The sequence below is a fragment of the Varroa destructor genome, unplaced genomic scaffold (assembly GCF_002443255.2).
Source record: "Varroa destructor unplaced genomic scaffold, Vdes_3.0 BEIS01000007.1, whole genome shotgun sequence".
Classification (NCBI taxonomy): domain Eukaryota; kingdom Metazoa; phylum Arthropoda; class Arachnida; order Mesostigmata; family Varroidae; genus Varroa; species Varroa destructor.
In genome coordinates this window covers 6906316-6923617 of record NW_019211460.1, presented here as the reverse complement: position 1 = coordinate 6923617, position 17302 = coordinate 6906316, and the positions used below count along the sequence as shown (strand labels likewise).

Here is a 17302-nt window from a genome sequence, read left to right as displayed (position 1 = left end):
TCGTAGATCTGAAGGGTACGCCGAAACGAAAAACAATAAGAAGCACGAGGAAGCCGTCAGGAGTGATTGAGCAGGTGGTCACTGAATGTAGTTTGTCACCACAGAGCTACGAAATGTTAGTGCAGGAAATTCCGTGGAGGGAAAAGACCAAGCAAAGCAAAAGACCGAAAGATGAAGATGACGCCGTGCAGTGTTTGGTGGAAACCATAGACGAAGTTGAAGAAGAGATAATGAGGACTCCCATTGGGGTAACAAAAAAGATAACTGCCAAGGAAAGGAAATCGCAAGTGGATGAAACTAATAAAATTGAAATAATTATGTTTCAACCAGCTGCACACACGCCAGTCGTTTCTAATCTACCACATGGTTTTCTACAGTTGTCTTCAGAGGTCGATTTCACATATCCAGTTGATATCTCACAGATCGAAATTTTCACTAATCAAAGCGGAAGATTCAAGCAAAGGAAAACACGATTAAGTCGAAAACCCTCGGGAATAGCTGACCAGATTTCGGGGCTTTCGGACAAAATTGGAGAAACAGCCCCAGATGACGTTTCACTTGGTTTTACTTTGGTTTCCGAGCAGCATACTGATCTCAAAACAGCCACAGTTATAAAGAAAAAGCTGAAAGCGGCCAAACTAGACAAAACTACATCGAAGCTTGAAGAAGTAACCATTGAAGTTACCAAACTTGTTCCTAAGAAACAGCCATCAAGATTAAACATAGAATATAATTCTATAGGATATCCAGAACTTAATGTGCTTTATCCAATCGTTGTTGACTCGAGTGCGTCTCCGGCCAGCGAAATCGAAATTTACACTACTGAGATATTTATTAGTAAGGAAGGGATACCCATTAAGAGAACTATTAAAACCAAAACAATGCCATCTGGAGTAGTCGAGCAATCTGTAACCGAGAAGGCCATCCCTTTACATACATACTACACAGTAACCATGAGACCTTTACCTGAGTTCAGTGTACCACAAGAGGCGCGCATTATTAGAAAGAAAACGTCGATAAAACCGTCTGACATAGCTCCATCTACAATTACGATTGAGGAAGTTCAGTTCTCACCGAGGCGTGTAACCGACGAAGTTCCGCTGGAACTGTTCTGTGAAATTCCTTTGGATTCCAATCCACAACCTATTCTTGTTCAAGTTGAAGAGAAGCTCATTGACAGTGATGACACAAAACCTGTGAAAAGCACAAGGTCAAAAACGATTAAAAGGGTTGACAGTAGCATTGAGAAGATAACAATTACCGAGAGTACCGTACAGGACGCGCATAGAAAACCCGATATCCTTAGTTGGTTTAAACCGATCACTGAGAACACTATAATCTTGCAAAGTGGCACGGTTCTGAAAAGGAAGATGATGCCAAAAGTTCATCAACTTCTAGATGAATATAAGGAAGGTCCTGAGGTTCTGATATTTACTCCAAACTCGAAAAGACTAATTACTGAACCAATTCCTATTGAGGTTATGTCATTAGGCTACTCGGATATAAACATATCTACGCCGAGCGATGTTACAGTGATGTTTTCAGGTACTTTAGAGCGCGAAACCACACAGACATTTATTGACAGAGCCCGTAAACCAAAAGAGCGGAAAATAAAAACAATCCGTCGACCTTCAGGAATAGTTGAACAGATAGTATTCGTTCGTAGTATCCCTTATGAGGAATATGCTTTTCGAACCATCGAAAGCCAACACGCAGGTGCTAGCCCGGATAATATTCACTTTACAAACCTCATTTCCACAGCTAAATTTGATTCTATTTCAGAGGAAACAATCGACGTGGAAACAGCGGTCATCATGAAGAAAAGAGTGACGGATAAAACGACGCCGAACATGACGATTGATGTAATAACCCTTAAAAAGAAACCAGAGTATCCTGAAGTTACGGCTACGTCTCTTGGGTATCCTGAATTGGAAGTCAAGCAAGTGCTTCCGATCGAGTTTGTGATTGACTCTCGCGGTAGGAGGCGTTCCACAATTGAGCAACAGATTATAGAAATAACTATGGATAAAGATAAAACAGAGACCAAAAAGACCAGAAAAGTGAGAACATTGAAAGATGGAACTACTAAAAAGGTGGTAGAGTTCAATATTGAAAGGCTCTCACAAATGGAAATCAAACCTCAGGAGTTTAATATTACCTGGACACCAGATCAGGTAACCGATACAACAGAGACCTTTGACGCGGGTACCCTGCAAGTGCGTAAAGCGATTAGGACCATTCAAACTCCAAGCAAAGAAACGATCGATGCATGTAAAATTACTGAGTTTTCACCTTCACCTCAGCTACACAGCATTAAAGGCTTAATCGTGGAACTTCCAGAGGAAATACCAAGAATCAGGGGCTTGCAGCAGGTCGAGACACCAAGTGAGCAGACAGTTACAATCATTGAGTCGCCTTCCAGGAAAGGTAAAGTTGTTGAAGAGGGTACCAGAAAACCAGATGGAAGAGTGAAGAAAACCATCACTAGTACCGAGACAATCAGCCAAATGCCGACAGAGGAGGAGTTTGAGAAACAAACTGAAACAATAACCCTGAATGTTGCTAAAGTGAGCAAAGAGAGATTAGTGAGGAAGCATTTGTTGGATGATAAAACTATTGAAGCAGAAATAATGGTTGAAAGCACAGTATTTAAACCGGACTCTCCCAGCATTTCTGTGGCGTCCGTTGGTTTCCCTGAACTCGAATTGCAACAGAAGTTACCTATCGGCCTCGACTCGCGAGGCAGACCGGAAGACATTTTCGAAGAAACAACGCTCATCTCAATGAATAGTAAAGGACATCCTAAAAAGAAAGTTACATCGAAGAAAAGGCGACCTGATGGAGTTGTCGAACAGCACATGCAGGTGTTTGACGATGCGTCTTTGCCAATTGATACAATAGAACAGGAGACTAAAGTTCTGGACGTTGGTACGATCACAAGGACTGTCGAGAAAAGGCAACCGTCAAATGCAGTATCCGAGGAACTCGTTGAAACGACCGTGTTCACACCGAAACCCAAATATTATAATATCCGGCTCGATCAGATCGGGATAGAGGAAATGCAGTTCATAGAAGTTCTTCCCGAAAAATATGATCTAACAGGTAGGCCCCTTGAAGACATATGCGAAGTGACAGAAGAAACAATTGCCTCGCCCGAGAGGCTAACCAAAAAGAAAACAAAGAAAACTCATAAAGTGGATGGTACAATAGAAAAGGTTGTTGCAACAACAGCTTTACACAAGATTGATCGACCAGACCTTGACTCAACTAGCACCGAGGAAATTCAATTACTAACTCGTGGTAAAATTAAGAAGACCAAAAAGAAAATGAATTTATCAAGAGAGAACGTGATTGAACATGTTGTCGAGACTGTAGTCGTACATTCGAAGGAGCCTGAAAGGCCCGTTACATTGACCTCGTTAGGTTATCCCAAAGCGGACGTAGGACAGCTGGCAAGGATAACAGTTGAAGAGCTTCCCGATAAGGCAACAGAGATAATCGAGAAGAAGGGCAAACGCACAATAAAGAGGATTACTAAACAGCCGAAAGGGACTGATGAACGTGGCAACGAGATAGTGATCGAAAAGCTCGTGGTGACGCTTCCTGAAGATGCTGAGGTTACTCCCTGCGAGTTATCCGAAACCATCGAGGAGGTGCCTTCAGGAACGATTACTAAAAGGCGAAAAACGATAAAAAGACCATCACTTAATGTTATCGACAAGACCGTCGAAATGATTGAATACACACCGCGAACGGCATATGTGTTGACACCCGTAGAACTCTTTGACTACCCCTCGCTGCAAGCAGTGTTAACAAATTTCCCTAAAACTGGAAAGGTTCCCAGAAAGGAGACCCACGAGACGGTCGTCGAAAAGCAAAAGGTAAACAACCAGATCAAGCGTGAAAACAAGATTGAGCGTATCCGAAAACCCGATGGATCCGTGCTCTTCATTGTTGAAGAGGAAACTTATCCGATCCATGAGTTCGAGGTCACTCCTGAGACAGATGTGACTAAAATCACTGAACAGAAAATTGACCTCCACGGAGCAACAGTATATAAGGAAAATCTTACGCGAGAGAAGCGACAAGGCAATATAGTAGAAAAGTTAACCACGGATACCACTTGCCTCAAGGTGGATGACAAAATGCCTGAAATCACAGCCGAGTCGATCGGATACCCTGAGATGACTTCCAAAGACGTTGAAAATGCTCCTATAAAAATATCATCTACAACTACTGATAGCAAAATGGGCCGTAAGAAAACGACCAAAATCAGGAAGGAAAAGAAACCCGATGGAAGTGTCGAACGCACAATCGAAATTCTTGAGGTGCGACCCGATATCTTAGAGTTTGTGCCATTTACATTTGACGTCTCCCAAAAGGAAGCCTTTATGGAGACAACTGAAGAATCAATTGCACTTGAAGGCGTTCACATTCAGCGTCAAAAAGAGAAAACGTGTGATTTTCATAAAGAGGGAGAAATCGAAATTGTTGAAACCGTTAGTTCAATTCTAAAACCGACAAATACGGAGCGTTTTGTGGATGTAACTAGTTTTGGGATACCTGAATTCGAATTTCTGGACAAACGACCAGTTGAAATAGACGCAAGAAATCAGCCGAAACAAACTACCGAAGTTACTGCGGAGACCATTAAAGATTCTCGAGGAAAAGTGACGACAAAGAAGAGCAAAAAAGTTAGGAAGCCTGACGGAAGTATTGAGCAAACTGGCGAGATTTCAGAAGTCTTCCCAGAACATTACGTTCTCAGCGACACAACTGCCCCAAGCGAAGAGATCACCGAAACTACTATCGAATTCGAACCTGGAAAAATAACTAAGAAAAAGAAGTCTGTGAGCAAGGATGACAAAAAGGAGCCAGAACAAACCGAACTTGAAACCATCATTTTCACTCCAAAGAAAACCAAAGAAGATGAACATGTTACCATCGATACGGAATCAATAGGATACCCCGCTATTGAAGTTCGTCAGCTTCTGCCAATAGAAACGGATTCAAGCGGCCAACAAATGCCTGTTTTTAATGAAACCACTATTGTGGAAATTACACACGATATTAAGAAAACAATAAAAATTAAAAAGGTTCGTCAACCTAATGGAACAGTTGAAACGGTTACCGAAATGGAACTTAAAAAGCCACAGGAGGGTGATTTGAGGCCCAGCAGAGCTGGTGAAGCACGACCAGAAAGCATAGTCACCGAGAAAACCGTACTTGACGGTGCGGAGATTATGAAAGAAGTAATAACTAGTTCTAAAATAGCAGATATTCCCGCTTACACTGTAGAGACGATTAAATTCAAGCCACATCCAAAGTACTTTAGATTAGTAACTCCCACGAAAGTAGACCTTCCTGAACTTGAGATGAGCGTGCCTCTGGGAGGTCAAACCAAGCCAATTACTGAGGAGAAAGTTGAATATGTTAAGCCAATCGACTGCCCAAAACTCAAAAAGGTAACCAAAAAGACTCGCCAGCCTGATGGAATTATAGAACAAGTAACGGTTACTAAACCCGCCACAGATATGCCTACGGAAGATCAGCCGAAGGAAAGGGAAGTTTTGCCAGAAGGTACTGTCATTTCTGTAGAGATGAATAAGATCGAAACGGAATGCAGTATTGATTCTGGAGTCACCGAGATGCCCGATTCGATAAAGGAATTAATTCATTATACCATCGAAGATATAGACGACGAGGAAATTAAAAAGACGGAAGTATATCTAGATGATCGCAAAAAAATTGCGGTTGAGGAAGAGGTCATTGACAAAGCACCGCTTGCAAAAGAAATGGCATCTCTGATCGAACAGTCGAGTATAGTGCTCGAGACCGGCCGTGTGGATAAAAAGAAACTGATCAAAACAGTTACTGCAGAAGACGAGGGTCCGAAGGAAATTATAACTGAGATATCAATTTATCAGCCCAAGCCCGAGTTCCGCGACGTGGCTTTAACATCAATAGGCCTTCCGGATTTTGAAGTGAGACCCCACATACCCATCGAAATCATGGATCGTGAAGTAACTGAACAAATTCTCGAGGTACGAAGGATGAAGAAACGCGGTAAAGATGTTAAAATTAAAACTGTCACTAAGAAAACTAAGCAACCTGACGGAACCGTTAAAAAAATTGTCGAGGAAATGGAAGTCAAGGAAGAATCGGCGGCAATGGAAGAACTTCTACCAGGGAGCGCAGAAATGCCGCAAGACGTTAAACGGCAAACCACGGAAGAAGAGGAGATTATTCCAGGTGTTCTCGAATTCTTGACAAAGCGTCTAAAACCACGCCGCGAACTTACCCGCATATATACAGATCGCGCTCCAGAGGACCAGTTCATTACCGTATCAGAAAGCGAAATCACACTTGAAGTTGCCGATATTACTGAGAAAAAGGTTATCAGAAAGAAGCCTAAATGGAGACACATTCCAGAGCAGTTGTCTCTGATTGAAGTGACAGTACTAAGGCCAAGACCGTCAGAGCATGAAGTTACACTCGAGGCTCTCGGCTATCCAGACCTAGAGGTACTGCAAACAATTCCCGTTAAGACCGACTGGCAAGGAAGACGAACATCGAATGTGACAGAAGACCGAGTACTTCTTACTATCGATAACGCTGGAAAACCGAGAAAAAGAACTATTAAAAAAATTAAAATGCCTGACGGAAGTATAGAACGGACCGTGGAAAGCACTATCGAAACAGTAGACGAATGGGAAACTGTCTCACAGATTTACGAATTGCCTGAACCTATTGAGCGAACCGAAGAAGTTACATTTGACACTGGTAAGTTGACTGTGCAAAAAGCCACTAAGCAAGTGAAGAGTCCGGATGGAAATGTCTGTCATGAAACTACCGAAACATGGGAATTCAAACCGAAAGTAGAATATTTCTCTCTAATCACACCTGAAAGAATCCATCATCCGGAGATGTGTGTTGTAGAAGGTACCCCCGTCAATAAAGATATGTATGGTAGACCTGTTTCCGACGTGGTGGAGGAGTGTACTACAATCGTTAATCTACCCAATAAGAAAGTGACCACTGTTGAGAAAAAGAAGAAAAAGAAAGATGGTTCATATGAACGAAATGTTGTAACTCTCATGGAAAGTGTTGCACCTTTAGAAACGCCATCTTACGATCAGATCGTAGAGCAAACGATCGAGCTCAATGTAGCTAAGATTAGTAAGCATAAAGCTCAAAGGCGATCGTTTATTAGGGATACGGTAGATAGCGCTGAGAAACGTGAAATTACTACTGAAATCATTCGTTTAGAGCCGAAAACATCAATGCAGGATATTAGTTTTACTTCAATAGGATACCCAGAACTTGAAATAGTCAAACCTATCCAAATCGAGGCCATTTCAGTAAAACGAGATACTTCACACGAGTCATCCATGATTTATTTCGACGCAAAAGGTAAACCGAAAAAACGCACAACAAAAACGACTGTCACCAAAGGGGGCGTAATCACCCAGAAAGTTAAAACAGTTGATCTTCCTGCGCACACATATGATTTGTCGGAGGCCCATCCTGGCGATGTGATTGAAGAGACGAGTATCACGATGGATAAGAAAGTCAAGAAGACAAGGCGCAAGGCTAGCATTGTTACCAACGAAGGTGAGATCGTTGAACGTACCATCACTGTCTACCTCACGATTCCGCATACATACACCATTAGGGAACCGACGCATGAAGTCATCGAAGAGAGTATCGAGGAAATATACGTTCCTGATGGTCGTACCGCTACGGTAATAACAAAGACGAGACAGAAATCTGATGGAACTCTCGAAACAACTATAGAAGAGCTCATTCCTCGAAAATCTGAGCCAAACGGTACAAGAAGGAAGACTCCTCGTTCCCTGATCCAAGATGTGGAAGAAATCGAAGGTGTCGTCGAAGTGACCGAAACTGTTCCCCACGAAGTGATTTATGAAGAAGCTACTGAGAAGGTGTTAACACAGCTTAAAGATGGCAGACCAGAAAGGGACAACAAAAAGCCAGTAACAGAAGAGGAAACCATAATCGTTCAACGTCCGGATGGAAGTACGGATGAAATAACTACAGTTCGTATAAGGCAGGGTGATATAATTACACAATCATATGAAGTCTTTGAGGAGACGCCGAAGCCCACGAAACCGAACAAGCCATCGAGAAAAACTGCGATTGAAGAGATTATAGAGGTCGTAGAAGAGCCCGTGCTTTTCGACTATAAGCTGAACGAACAAATGGTTACATCTAAGATAGAAGATACTGAAGAGCAGCCTACGAAACTGAAAGAACAACTAACGGAGAATAAAGATCAAGAACTTGAAAACCTTCCATTTGATGTACGTAAAATTTCATTGGGCCATTTAGTACTCAAGACGCGCTCATCGGAAAAGAAGGCTTCTAGAAAAGAGAAATATGTTGAATATATCGAGACCTTACGAGATATTGAAGTGATCACAGAGGTTGGGACAGTAGACAAACAAAAACAAACCCATGATGTAGTCGTTGAAAGCGCAAGCTATCCCAATCTTGAACAAAGATTTAAGCTGCCAGTGGAGATCAGTTCGCAAGACACAACGACTAGACGCGTCGAAACAGTCATCGAAATGCTTTCAAAAGAGAGAAAGCACGCGTCAGTTCAAATAGTCGAATTCGAAGAAACACCCGGCAAAGTATCAGATACTGTTCCAAAAGATGAAAAAATGTCCGTAATAGAAACAACAGATCTCGAGCCATTTGAGACTACTGAAACACACACAACTCCCATAACATTAGCAGGTAAGCCACTAAAGAGGAAACCAAAGAAGCCCGCTTTAGAGGAGTTTGTTGTGACTTCGAAAAGACCCGTGATAACGTTCGATATAAAGGAGCAGGAAATTACAGAAACGAAATACGACATTGTTGTCGAAAGCACTGTATACCCAATTGAGTTCGAAGTTGAACAGACCATACTAAGACCTATTGAGACCCAAACAGAGACCATAGCGACTCAGAGGAGAGAGCTTCTTGAGATAGAAACAACCCCAAGAAGATTAGTTGGGACCAGGGAACAAATTGTTAAACACCCGATTAAAAAGGATTCAGTAACAAAATCTATTACTAAGGTTGTAACGTATCCAGATGATGCAATTGAGGAAAGGTTGATGACTGAGCAACCTGAAGAGGGTTATATTCTTAAATTTATTGAAGAGAAGCCGAAAGAAGCTCCGAAACAGCAGTCTAAACAGCCGGCCTCGGAAGAGCACCCTCTAAAACTAGCAGTTGAAACTACGGCGGAGATAATTCTTGAGACTGAAAAATCCAAAAAGCTTAAAAAGAAACAAGAATCTCCCGAGAAGATCCACGTTACAATGGAATATGAATGGTTGAGTGACAAAAAACCAGAACAGAAAATTGTGGTCGATAGCACTGGCTATCCAGAGCTAGAAACCAATCAGATAATTAAACAACCGATTGTGTTAGAATCTAAGGGAATGACAGATGACCGGGCGCAGACCGCGTTTGAGACCGTTCTCGTGCCTAAAAAAAGTGTAGAAACGCATACCAAGAAAAAGAAGCCTCAAACAAAGGGTGAGGTTAAAGAGGCATCCGAAAAGGAAGTGATTGCAGTAAAGGATATTGAGGTTATCGAATCAGTCGTTGAGGGTCCTACCATTGAAATGTACAGCGTGGAGACACCTAAAGAATTCGAAGAGCACCAAACTATTGACGATCAAAAACCAAAGACCGAGAAAACAAGGCTGCCTGAAGAAGTTAAACAGGATCTTCTTGAAGATCTTCCATTTGAAACAACAATGACGAGCGTTCGGGATATCGAATTTACGAGACACGTACCTAAAGGAAAGACTAAGAAAAAGGCTTTCAAGCTTGAAAATGAGATCCTACAAGATATGCAAACCATCATAGAGATAAGTAAGCTTGAGAAACCTAAGACAACTCACGAAATGGTTCTTGACAGCAGTAAGTACCCTACGCTTGAGGTTCAACCACTACCAAAAATGCCGATCGCAGTCGAGTCGAAAGATAACACTTCAAGCCATATTGAAACTACGATTGAAATGGCTATCAAAGGTAAAACATCAGAAAGGAAAAAGCTTAAAATGAAGCAACCTAAGGCTAGTGAACAAGCAACAAACACTGACAGGATGAAGGACACTAAATACGCCGGTAAAGAACAACCCAACATTGAAAAATTCATGGTTGAGGTACATAAAAAGCCTGATATAGACAAGGCCTCTGAAAAATCTACAACAGGCCAAGTAGTCAAAACCGTAACGGATGATCTGGAACAGCCCGAGAAAGGAACTAAAATATTTTCTGACAGTGTTGAAGCTACAGTTACTAAGGAGGTGCCTCTCAAAATGGATCATATCATTACACAGGATGTGACACTGAAGTCTGGATCTACTAGCAGGAAACCGAAGAAAAAGGCTCTAGAGCGAAGAGAAGACATAATTGAACATGCGAAAATTATTTTAAATACTTCCAAACACGAAGAACCAACAAGCAGTTGTGACATAACAATCGAGAGTACCGAATACCCCGACTTTGATGTTTACCAAAAGCTGATGACTCCAATAGTTACCGCATGTATTAGAGACGAGCGCGCTGAAACTGTTCTTGAGATGGAAACTAAGCCTAAAAAAATCGAAAAAGCAGTGAGGGCTAGCACACCTAAATCGTTTGATGACACCATTGAAAAAAATTTGTTTGTGAAACCTGGTATTGAAGAACTCGAAGTCAGGGAATGTGCAATAGTGGTATCTAAGAAACCAGAACAAAAGAAGTTCTTAGTCGAGGCTGTCGTAGAGTCTACAACGCTTCCGAATGAATCTACTAAGGAGGTGAAAACTCTCAAGACCGTCGAGGTTCCTGAAGAGGAAGGCTCTGATGAGGATAGCGAGAGAAAGGCAAAGAAAAAGCATAAGATACCACTAGATCGAGCACTTGAGGAGCGACCTTTCGAACCAAGAGAAATTAGCGAAGGAGTCGTCATTCTCGAATCAAAAAGTTCAGCCAAGCAACCTAAAGAGAAGACTTTCGAAAAAACCGAGGGTATTGTTGAGGACGTCGAGATCATTCTCGACAGCGGTAAGCTAAGTAAACCAAAAGTGGAACACAGTATTACCGTTAGTAGCAGTGATCGATTAGGCTTTGAGGTCAAGCAATACATCAAAATCCGTACCATAACAGAATCCAAAAGAACAGATGAGGAACGGGCAGAAACGTCCTTGGCAATGCTCATCCGCAGCGAGCGACCCCACAAAAAGCAAAAGCCAGAAAAAGTGGACAAACAAGAGGAGCAAGTAGTTGTAACTAGTATACACGAGCCACAAGTTTATGACTTGACTCCCATTTGGATGACTGCGAGACTGAAACCCCTGTGTGATCAATCGCGTGTGTATTCCATTTCTAATGCTAAGGATACCACAATCGATAAAACCTGGCACTATGAAAGTGCAAAAACATCTGCTTTCAGCATGAAGCCTCATATGTTTGAAGTGCACACGCCAGAGATCTGTATAAAAAAGCTTCTGAGTGTGCGCGGGCTCCAGAAAATGTACACTGAGCTAACCGGTCAAGATGTCATGGGTGAGACCTGGGAGACGCCAAAAGAAATTGATAATCAGACTACTCCCGTAGATACAGGTAGGTCAGGTGCCCACATCAATGTCGTATCTATCTACGACTTCTGCTTTTTGTCAGCTTTATCGCGGGCTTATCAGGCTGCAATACACTCCGCTGCTTGCTCAGCTTTCAGGTTTGAAAGATTGCGTGTACTAAATGGGCTTATTTTCCTCTAACGTGCGTCATTTTGCAACTACTATTGACCGTTTCTCATGAAATAAATTACAAATGTAAATCGATCGGTGTATAGATGTGTATTAAGGGCGAAAAAATGTAGATGAGTACGCTTATACTGATTGTTATAGATAATGTAATGTACGGTATATATGATGGGTATGTAATACCTTTAAAATAATACTTAACTTTGTCTAGTGGAAATCAAATTGCGAGTTATTCTAGTTCAGTGGGTCTTATAGTTGTCGGTAAAAGTCCATCGTAGCAAGTACTGCGATTCTGACCTTTACTACTGGACGTTTGTTGATACACAAAATAATTAGCTTTATTGTGATAACGGTCACATCAATAAATTACCACTGAGGTCGAGTTCTTCCACGAAAGAGTTGGAGCCCAAAGCCAACGAACCATATCCTATGCTTTACTTTTCATGCTGAAAAGACCGCAGCAGCTGCTTGCCGCTTTTTTTCTGTCGCAGTGATTCGCAGCGAACAGGCTACACGTGTCGCACTATTTGAAGCTACAGAATACATATCTTAATCCGTATTTTCTTAAAATTTCAGGCTTGAAGAAGGCGCCTAAGAAGAAAAGGGTTGTTTTCAAGGACATCGTCCATGAAGACGTCAGTCTTGAGGAGCATGAAGAACAGGTTGGGCCGCAAAGATATGTGGAAGAAGTATTCTTGCCACAGGAATATAAGCCAGAAGAACTTCCTTTGCAAGCTCCAGAAGCACCAATTCTTGTAGAAGACAAACCTAAAAAGGAACAGCAAGTGATGGACCAGGGTATTGATTCTACCGAGATGGTATTCTCAGAGACAACCGATATTACGCTGAAAGAAAAGGGCAAGCCGTCTAAGCTGATAAGGGCAACCGAACCGAAAAAGGGTGATGAAGAAACGATTGAGGAAGTTCCCATTCTTATCGATTCGGCAATTGCGCCAAAAGGGCAAGAGGTTACCACCGCTCTTGAAAGCAGAAAGGCCCCCAGCTTCGATGTATCGCAAACATACGTTCGACCTGTGTCTGTTGAGGCAAGTAGTACAGAAAAACAATATTCAACTGACATCGAGATGACCAAAAAACTGAAAACCCGGCTGGAAAGGACACCCAAGGTTGTTGAAGAAAAGCCTCAAGAGGAAGTGCGCGAGCAAGTTTTGTTTGAAGCAACAGAGATAGAAAACACTGATATCGCTTTAACGGAGGGTGATAAACCAAAGAAAGTTAAAAAGAAACCGTCCATTGATTTTGAGGAGCAGCTCGACGAGCAATTAGTGACTATCGTCTCAATTGAAAACCCTGACGGAGTTCAGCACGATATTGTTCTTGGTAGTAGCGAATATCCCGATTTCGATATAGAACAGGCGTACAAGACACCCATAGACGTTAGCGTTCTTTCTCCCGATGAATTGGTGCGCTCTGAAGTCGATATGTCGCCGCGTATACAAGAAAAACCTGATGAACCTGTAATAATTGAGGAGATTGTAATTGAAAAGGTACCAGCGGAAAGGAAGTATGAAATCATGTCAGATGTAAAGCTCGCTTCAAAACTGAAACCGACGAAGGAAAAAAAGAAACGTCAGGAACTCCCGATGGAGGTAGAAGAACCTCTAGCTAGTCAGCCGGTCGGAATTTCTATCGGAAGATACACACATTATAAGACTCCTAAAATTGCGGTCTCAAGCGACGAGCTTCCGGATATCAACATACAACAGAGGTACGTACCTTCCATCGAGGTTGAGGCAATTCAAGAAAAAGAATTGGAATTCACCGAAATTGAGGCAAGTGGTAAAACTACAACCGTCAAAGAAGTGGAGGGTGAAAAGAAAGAAATACCAAAAGAAGTAGTTGAGGAAATGTCTTTTGAAACGATAGCTACTGAAGCATCCGAAGTAACCGTAACCTTCCCGGCTAAAAAGGAAGAACCGACCAAGAAACAATTAGTCCAAATGGAAGAAGAAAAAATAACTGAACAGCCTATAGCGATTATTAGCTTAAGCCAACCAACGCAGGATACTGACCGTATCATCGTGATCGAAACTGTAATATATCCGGAGATTTCGACGGTTGAGCAGACGTACCAAAGGCCGGTGAGTGTCGATTCCGTAACGCCTGAAACGCTGAAGCGGTCTGAGGTTGATGCGCTACCGAGAAGGCCTAGCGAAACTCCTTTCGTTACAGAAGACAAGGAGACGAAAATAGAAGAAGCTGCGCCCGAAAGAAAGCCATTTGAGCCAGCTGCAACAGCAACGTCCGAGATCGTATTGGCTAAAAAGGATGAGCCAAAGAAACCTAAGAAACGTCCTTCTTTTGCAAAGCCGGATGAAATTCAAGACCAGCCTGTGGCTATTGTATCTATGGGTAAACCGACAGAAGATCATCAGTACAGTATAGTCGTCAAAAGCAGCGAGCTCCCGGAGATTAATGTTGAACAGGCCTACAAGAGGCCTGTTGAACTCGACACAACATCGTTCAAACGACTTCATCGAAGCGAAATTGAGGCTCGGCCTAAAAAAGGTACCATAAGAAAGGTCTCTCCAGAGAAACAGGAAGAAGCCTATGCTGAAGAAGAACGATTTGAACCATGTGAAGTTGAAACTTCTGCTATCACACTGATGCAGAAGGATAAAGAGAAGAGGCCGCGGAAGCGGCCATCCGTTCAAAGTGAAGAAGAAGTTGTCGAACAATTAGTTGCCATTATCTCGATCGACAAACTCACGGAAGAAAAAGAGCGTACCGTGGAAGTTAAAAGCCACGAATACCCCGACTTCGAGGTAGTGCAGAGTGATCAAAGGCCTATACGTATTGACTTTATAACCCATGAGGAACTTAAGCACAGCGAAATTATAGCTCCTGCAAAACGGGTGATTGAAACTGACATAAAAGAGGTTAAAGGCGGAGACGATAAGCCAGCTATCGCAGAAACACTATTTGAGACTGTAATGATAGAAACCTCAGACGTCACTCTTAGTAAACCTCAGAAACCTAAGAAACCATCATTGATTAGAGAAAAGGATAAAAAACCTACGGAACAGATGATAGATATAATATCTATATCGAAACCTTCTGAAAAGACTAGCTATGACATTGTGGTAGCCAGTGACGAGTATACAGATCTCACTGTCTCTCAGACCTACAAGCGGTCAATCGAAACTGATGCTGTTGCCTATGAGGAGCCTAAGCATAGTGAAATTCAGGCCCTTCCCAAACGAATTTTGGAGGATATTCCGAGTCTGAGAGAATTCGTTGCCGTAAAGATCCCTGTAGAGACAACGTCTGAAGCAATGGTATTATTCTCCGATCGCAAAGAAGTAACCGAAAAACCAAAAATGCCCGTCCCGATTAAAGAAGGAGAAACGATTTTCGAGGCACCGATGACTATAGTTTCTACTGGAAAACTTGTAAAAGAAAAGCAGTACGACATTCTTGTGGAAAGCGAAACGTACCCTGAACTTGAGCACGTCTACAAAAGACCTGTTGACGTACATGCTTCAACGCCAGTTGCACTACAGCGAAGTGAGCTCGAAACGACGAAAGTTGAAGAAGTCCTAGCAGAGATTGCTACAGTCGAAAAGGTAGTGGAAGCAGAAACTAAATTAATTGTAGAGGGACCAGATCAAATACCATTCGAACCCACGGTTGAGGAAAGATCCGAGGTCACACTTGCACGAAAGGAAATACCGACACGACCCAAAAAACGACCTTCTATTATGACTAAAGAGGAGACCACTGAGCTGCCTTTTACGATTGTGTCGATCGGTCAGCCAAGTGTTTCAAAACAATATGATATTGACACAGATAGCGCGTGTTATCCTGACTTTGAAGTTGAGCAAATTTATAAGAGACCTATCCATGTAGACTCTACGACATCAGAAGACCTTAAGCGTAGCGAACTTCAAGTTGAGAGTAAACAAAGTGTTGTAGAGGAGACTGCTGAAGAAAAGAAGCCGAAAGAAAAAGTCCCTGAGGAAGTTCTATTCGAGACATTACTTACCGAAACTTCAGGTGTAAATCTAGCAGAAAAGGAGAAACCGATAAAACCAACGAAGAAGCCTTCTGTACAGAAAACTGAAGAGCTAATTCAGGAAAAACCAACAACTATTGTTTCTATTGGGGAGCTTGAGCCTGAAAAGAAGTACGAGATAGTTGTTCAAAGCAAAACCTATCTTGATATCGATGTCCAACAAATCTATTTAAGACCTATTGATGTAAAGTCGACTTTATTGGAAGAACTTGAGCGTAGCGAACTCGAGGCCGAGGGCAAATCAATCATTGTAGAGGAGGTCTTCGAAGAGTATATACCCAAAGGGGAAGTCCCTGAAAAGATTCCATTTGAGACATCGGTCGCTGAAACCTTAAGTGTCGACCTAGTCCAGACGAAAAAAACAGAAAAGCCAAAGAAGAGGCCCTCTGTGCAGAAGGTTGAAGAGGAGATCCAAGAAAAGTTAGTGATCGATATTTCTCTGGAAGTGCTAAAACGCGAAGAAGTACACGACATCACAGCTGAAAGCAAGGCATATCCTGATGTGGAAGTTGAACAAATTTATAAAAGGCCTGTTAGTACAAACTCAGCCTTGTTGGAGGATTTTAAGCGAAGTGAATTTGAGATTAAATGTAAACCAGCCGTTGTAGAAGAGAAGATAATTGAGAAAGACAAGCAGCAAGAGGAGGTTCCTGAGGAGGTTCCGTTTGAGGCAACAGTAGCTGAAACATCAAGTGTAGACCTGACTGGAAAAGAGAAACCAACAAGGACAAAGAAAAGGCCGTCCGTGCCGAAAATTGAGGAGAAAATTCAGGAAAAATCAATTACCATTGTCTCCATCGGAGAGCTTAGGCCAGAAAAACAGTACGAAATATTGGTTGAAAGCGAAACCTATCCAGATTTTGACATCAAACAGACCTATTCAAGACCTATCGATACCGACTCCACTTCTTTGGAGGACCTTAAACACATGGAGATAGAGGTCGTGCCTAAGTTAAAAAAGACAATCGAAAAGGAAGTCATCATAGTTGAACAGCCAGAAGAAGAGGAATCAGTTGAAGCGCCTTTCCAGGCTATAGTCAAAGAATCTGGTGAGGTGGCTTTGCTTCAAGAAAAGAGACCCGAAAAGCGGCCAGTAGCAGTAGAGCAGAAAGAACAATACAAACAAGAAGTTACCGTTGTCTCTATTGTAAAGCCAAAAGCAGAAGAAAAGCATGATATCACTTGTATGAGCGAAAGATATTTTGAGGTTGATGTCAAGCAAACTTACAAAAGACCCATTACTGTGGAGTGTGATAGTAAACTGACGGAGGAAAAACATGTTTCCATTGTTGAGGCGGTCAAGAAACGAGAAGTGAAGGAGCATAGGGGTAAGTGCAGCAGTATAGACAAAAAAACAGCTTTTTTTTTTTCTGACATCAAAATTACGTATCGAACACACAACAAAACACCTTACCAAACAAACACGCGGTCGCGCTTTGTGCTATGCCTGAACGAAACTTTACTGCATGCTTAGTAACTACCTAGGTAATCT

The 17302-nt window shown here is 42.1% G+C and overlaps 1 protein-coding gene across 15 annotated transcripts in view; it reads left to right on the top strand.

The window, feature by feature from the left end:
- Positions 1-17302, top strand: part of LOC111254245 (uncharacterized) — a 143383-nt gene that overhangs the window by 100411 nt on the left and 25670 nt on the right. For 11 of the 15 annotated variants that reach the window (XM_086976117.1, XM_086976113.1, XM_086976112.1 and 8 more), the window contains 2 exons: positions 1783-11634; positions 12351-17138. The exons of 1 other annotated variant lie outside the window; for it this stretch is intronic. In XM_086976117.1, coding sequence (XP_086832243.1) covers positions 1783-11634; positions 12351-17138 — 14640 coding nt within the window. The remainder of the gene's footprint in view (positions 1-1782; positions 11635-12350; positions 17139-17302) is intronic. 3 more of the 15 variants (XM_086976118.1, XM_086976120.1, XM_086976123.1) reach the window with 3 other exon arrangements.